The 5,953-nt window shown below is 42.1% G+C and overlaps 2 protein-coding genes across 2 annotated transcripts in view; both read left to right on the plus strand.

Moving 5' to 3' along the window:
- The window catches only part of TMC3 (transmembrane channel like 3), a 159,608-nt gene extending 154,593 nt beyond the window's left edge, over positions 1-5,015 (plus strand). Inside the window, exons 25-29 of the mRNA XM_019471323.1 lie at positions 22-147; positions 1,516-1,594; positions 1,991-2,033; positions 3,152-3,449; positions 4,175-5,015. Coding sequence (XP_019326868.1) covers positions 22-147; positions 1,516-1,594; positions 1,991-2,033; positions 3,152-3,449; positions 4,175-5,015 — 1,387 coding nt within the window. The remainder of the gene's footprint in view (positions 1-21; positions 148-1,515; positions 1,595-1,990; positions 2,034-3,151; positions 3,450-4,174) is intronic.
- A 571-nt stretch (positions 5,016-5,586) lies between these two features.
- STARD5 (StAR related lipid transfer domain containing 5) overlaps positions 5,587-5,953 on the plus strand; it is a 4,779-nt gene continuing 4,412 nt past the window's right edge. The window contains exon 1 of the mRNA XM_009276621.1: positions 5,587-5,636. Coding sequence (XP_009274896.1) covers positions 5,587-5,636 — 50 coding nt within the window. The remainder of the gene's footprint in view (positions 5,637-5,953) is intronic.

The raw sequence follows: 5,953 nt of genomic DNA on the forward strand, positions 1-5,953 counted from the left end.
CACCCCCGCCGCCTCTTGTAGTGGACAAGAAAAAATATATGATATTGTGTCTGAAACGATTCAAAATGATTTTCCCACATGGTTCAACACGGTGATCACTTACATCAGCAGCCCCGTGGTTGTCCTCCCTGCACTACTACTTTTATTGTAAGTACTTTGGTTTTCAGAGGCAGGTTAAATTGATTGTATTAATACTGGCCTTATCTCCGGAGAGTCAAATGTTGATACTGAGGAACAAACACTGCATTATTGTAACTTTATTAAGCATATCTGAAAAAAAAAACCCACCTTATTGAATATATGGTACATAGATCAGACAGGAACGAGAGTATGTTAAAGAGACTGTCATCACGTTTTGAAAAGGAATTTCTTGTTCTGGGATATACTGTGTTAGAGCAAGTTCACTATGTCAAGGCTTGCAGTGCTACTGGTTCCAGGAAGTTTTAAGATCCTTCTTCCCTCTCAAGAGCTCCTCAGAAATTAATTTTCCATTTCCTCATGGTCATTAGTTCAGTTTATGACTGTGAACAGGGCTCAGTCTACCATTTAAAGGAGCTACTCAGTCATCCTGATTTCTGACAAGATAAACCAATTGTGAAGGTCTGCTCCTAAGTGTTAATGTAATATAACTTGCTGCAGACTTTCCAGTGGAAGTCCTTTCTTACTCTAGTTTCTAAATAATTGTTCACAGCTGGGGATTAATATTTACTTGGAGCTGTTTGAAATTCACTTTGCCTTCTGTGAAGTATCATTTGTCTTGCATGTATCTTTGTATCGTTTTTTTTTTCCCTGTAAACTACAGACGAATGCAGAGTTTGTCCCACCAGTGGGCTTTTCGGACAAATCAGAAAGACCGAAGCAATACGTCCTATTTGTAACTTTTTCCTCTAAGGTCCCAGCCATGTAAATATGAACATATTTACAAATTTAAGTAGATCGATTGACTGCTTCAAACTGATGGCTAAGCACATATGTAAATGTTTGTGGAATGAAGTCTAGCTATAAGACTTTATTTCATCTGAAAGCCGGTGTAATCCGTTATGTCAGGCCAGATCTGATCTCAGCTGTGCCAGTGTAAACAAGGTGTTATTCCAGTCAGCCAACGAAATTACATTGGTATGAGTGTGCAAACTCAGCTGTAATTCTGGTGTCTCTGTTCCGCAACCTTGGACTGGGAAAAAAAGACGAGAAAATATTTATTGAAGTCTTCATTTTGAGCGTGTCCAGAATTTAAACAAAAAAAAGCTAGAAACGCACCCAGGGTTACACACACAACGAAAAGACCTGCAAAAAACACAGGCACAATTAGAACTGCTGTTAAATCTGTTTTCAGTTTCCTTCCTTTCTTTCATGTATGTTTGCTTGAAAGAAGGCTGTGATCCGTTATCACGGTATAAAGGAAGTGCTACAAAGCCGCAACTGAGCCTGTACATCATTTTGATGACCTATAAACCCTCAAAGAGAAAAGCGTCAAGAATGTTTGAAGTGACTCATAATCACCTCTTTCACTTCTAGCATGCTCATCTATTACCTACAAAGTATTGCAAGATCATTAAAATTCACCAACAATCAACTGAGAATGAAGATCCAAACAGTAAGTACTGCGCAAAGCACTTTTACTGCTATTTGGTGGGTCTTCAGTAAAGTTCTAGCCTAATTAAATCTCTATGTCAAGAATGTTTGAAGTGACTCACAATCACCTTGTTCACTTCTAGCATGCTCATCTATTACCTACAAAGTATTGCAAGATCATTAAAATTCACCAACAATCAACTGAGAATGAAGATCCAAACAGTAAGTACTGCGCAAAGCACTTTTACTGCAATTTGGTGGGTCTTCAGTAAAGTTCTAGCCTAATTAAATCTCTAAAGTCACTTTCGGTGTTTCACAATGTAAAACCAGTCCTGTATTTTTCATCCTTACACAGCAGTGGATTTACTCTCTAATCCATAATAATTTACTGCTTCTCATTCTTCTGAATGTATTTTAGGAAAGAACTGAAGATAAGAAAAAGGTGGTTCAGCTGGCAGTAGGTAAGCTGGTGAGCTTTAGAAATGCCACTATTAATAAAACATTTGGATGCAAACCCATTTTGATTTCTCATACACGTAGGGAAGTTCAACTACATTTAAAAAACTGCGTTTCCTGTAAAGTCCTCCTTTTAGATGGTTTTTGAGCTCAGCTTGACTTAATCTTGGCAGCACTGAAAGACAAGGTGTGTAGTTTATACCTAAACTCTGCTGGGATCTCCGGACTGGGTATTTTCCTGCTTTTCGCACCAACAGGGCAGAACCTGGGAGGCATCTCTGGTGATTCAAATCTTGTCAGACCTTGCATAAAATTCGGAGGCTAGCAGGCAGAAGAGGAGGAAGGGAATGGCCCCTGTTCTTTGACCTGAGATGGTTGAGTATTTCATCAGCAATGAAAAGATTTCAGACTTAATTGTCTACTGTGCCTGAGGGAATTTGAACCTGCACCTTCCACTTCTCAGATTTTAGCAATGAGAAACCACAGGAAGGATGCCGTCCTTCTAATACCTCCCAGTGAAAGGAACAAGAAAAAATTTGCCAAGCCAAAGAGAAGACATGATTCAGTAGCCTTATGGCTAGATCTTAATGCTACTGTGACCCCCTTATAGCTCTCCAGCAGACACATAAATGGTGAAATACCTGATATATAGCAATATGGTGATCAGGAGTGCCTATTAAGGGCAATGAGGTATGTGTCCTAGTTGGATTTCCTTTGTTACAAAAACCAAATTCAGCTTTTGGCTGTGACCAGCACAGCCACTGGAGCCAGTTTGCTGAATTTGGCCACCTTCGTATTGGAAGTGGTGTACGTTGTGAACTAAAACGGGGCTCTTCAAAAGAGACATTGGCTCGTTGCCCATTTTGGAATCCTACAGTGCCATGTCCAGTGTTTTTTTCTATGTTCCCCAATACTACATCTGCCACGTACCGTAGTATGCCGATCCACCCCTTTATCACCCTGTCTCCCAGCGTGACACCCGTTTCTCTTTCCTGAACACAGTGGGGTTCCGTTAGCATTGGATCCCCTGACTGAAGGGTGAATTTGAGCCACTGCATTTACACAGCAGCTTCTAAATTTAGAGATCTGGACAGTTCCTGCAATAATGATTTCTGTTTTCCAGCCAGAATCCAGAATCTGGATGGGAATGACAAGAGACCAGAGCAAGAAAGCGATATTATCAGCCAGGAGTCTTCTGTTCGGTCCTCAACTCCCCGAAAGAATGGCAGTGTCTTGAACTTTGAATCTCCTGCGAGCAAAGGCACCAGAATACAAACCATTTCCCAGTCTGTGCTCCAAACTGTGCCCTCAGCTGATGTTGCAAGACCTGTCAACGCAACTCCCACAACTTCAACGTCTTTAACGCCAGCTCCCTCAGTATCAAGTGTGCAGAAACCAAGAAACGATCATATCACAAACAGGCAAGACTGCTTTGGTTTTGAAATAGCATTTCTTCCAGCAGCTCCATGACATAGCTGTGTTTGTTTACAAGATAGCTGTGTGTTCAGACTGTCTGGAGCAGTAAAACAGCTGAGGAATTTTTTTTTAAAAGCAGATTCATTCATGGGTACTATTCAGATTGCTGGTGACGCCATCTCCTTAACTCTCCCTTAACTGAGATGGGATTATAAAACTTTTGAAATGATGTAGTTGATGGAGTTTACGCACACCTCAAGCAAAGGTAAATACTAAGCTTCCCCTCAGGCATATAACTAAAATAGTTTGTGCAGGATAATGTTTCCATGAACAAGAGAAACGCAGTAAGAGTGCAGGAACCCTGTGCAGAATGCCTGTGCAGGTCTAGTTGTAGGACAACCAGTTTTGGACATCAGCAGACTGATGCTTTAAGCTACCTGTTGGTTTTTTTCCAAGCGATCAGATAGAGAACAGTTCTCGGAATAATAATAAAACAGAACGGGAACATAACCTGAGAGGTGAGTTGTCTTGCTGCCTTTTCCCAGGGAACAACAAATACATCTCCTAATTTCTAGGGTATGTTTTCTCAAACTGGTCCTAAAAATTTGGAACAATGGAGATTCTGTAATCTGTGTTTGACTTCCAGAGCGATGAATTTTCTATATGTTTTAATTATGTTAATATATGTGTGTATCTCAGTATTTCCTTCCTTTTTTTTCCCTTCCTAAAGGTACCCAAGCGTTGTGCATGGGAGTGCAAGCGAGCTCTGTAAAACAAAGCCCTACACACCAGTGACTTTCAAAAAGCACGCTGAAGATGTTCATTCTGAGCCTCTCTTTAGAAAAGGCATTCGGCAGGTAAATCCGGATGCTCTTGGGGCAGGGGCTCCTGTTTTTGTGGGACGTAGACCATATGCTACCAGGTATTTTCTTGTTAATGAAAATGAGTCCCGCAAAAAATCGCTCCGTTCCACCTCCCGACTCCAAAGGCACTTCAGAAAGGACGAATCGGGAGACATTATTGAGTTGTATCCACGCAGTGTCAGAAGATACGTGGTTCAAACGCCACACCACGTGTATTCCCCTCATCCCAGTGAAGATGAGGAGGATGAAGAGGAACTTGGGAGAGAATTCATGAACAGATCCCATCGCCCTCGTTCGCTGTCTGATCTTCGCCCAGCACCGCGATTTTACATTGGGGAACGTGCTGATGGCCACATTCTTATGAGCAAGGATCTAGCCAGAGTGCATTACAAATCCTGGGACGATGGTTTTGAGCTAGACCTGGACAGGCCTCCATATGCTTACAAGAAAGTGCACCTGAACTATCCTGAGCCACGCGTGAAACCAAAATCGAAGCAAAAGCTGGAGCAATCTCTAACAGAATCCGATTCCATTTCCATTGAATCCAGCAGCGATCCGCAGAACAGCAGCAATGGCCAATATATCCAGGTCATTCACAGCAAGGAAAAGTATCCGAAACCTGGGACAAAACTCGCCAAAAAGAAATCAAAAAACAGTGTTGATCTAAATATGTCTGAGCCTAATGAACTGCTATGCTCAAATGTCTGAGAAGGTGCCCCAACCTGTTTGTGTATTGAGCAGGCGTGCGTGCCTTTGTTGTACTCGCTGGTTGAGGTCTGTTGGAATAACTACGACATAGTCTTTGCAACAACAGCGTATGCGGCCACGCGAGGTGGGAAACGCATAGTTAGCCTTGTGTCTTACTGTTAACTGTACCTTGTTTTAATATCACAACGGACACATTGCAAAATTAGGAAGAGAAAGTTATTCCAATTTATTACTCTTATGCTGTAAAAAAACCCCAAACCCCCACCTACTGGAAAATCAAAAGCTATGTACTCGGGGCACTTTAATTAAACCAGTACAAAAATATGTCAGATGAGGCTCTTTCTGTCTCTTTGACACAGTCAACAGCTAAAGATGCTTCCGCTGAATAAATTCAGCAGGTAATCAGCTTCCTACAAATAGACTTTGCTATTTACAGTACAATTTATGACATCTTGACGTGCCTAGTTTGAATATGGTGTACCTCAAACAAATCAGCAATAGGTTAATTACAGAGAATAGCGAGTTTCTTTAGAGTGTACTGCATGGGCAACGGAGTTATTTGATCGTAGCAATGCATGCCAGCCTTCTAGATGAAATCCTAGATCTTCTATTAATTTTCTGGTGAGACTCCTCAGCCCAGCCTAAGCTTCACTGTGAAAACTTTCTATCTGTGGCCTTTAAAGAACCCCCTTCATCACTCCTAATTTAACCCTGTCCTGTTTTTCACGCACCATTGCGATTTTACACCTTCTTTAGACGCTGAAGACGGCTTTTTTCTTTCACGTCACTTGGATTACACCGGGATAAAAGAACCATCGGCCTTTAGCCAGAGCTGCGCTGCCTCCTTCCAGCCGGCTCCACCGAGCCGTGCTGTGCTGTGCTGTGTGGCCAAAGGCTGGAGGGAGGACGGACATCTCCGGCGGTGCCTCGCCGGCCGC

Source organism: Aptenodytes forsteri, unplaced genomic scaffold, assembly GCF_000699145.1.
Source record: "Aptenodytes forsteri isolate BGI_AS27 unplaced genomic scaffold, ASM69914v1 Scaffold1, whole genome shotgun sequence".
Taxonomy (NCBI): domain Eukaryota; kingdom Metazoa; phylum Chordata; class Aves; order Sphenisciformes; family Spheniscidae; genus Aptenodytes; species Aptenodytes forsteri.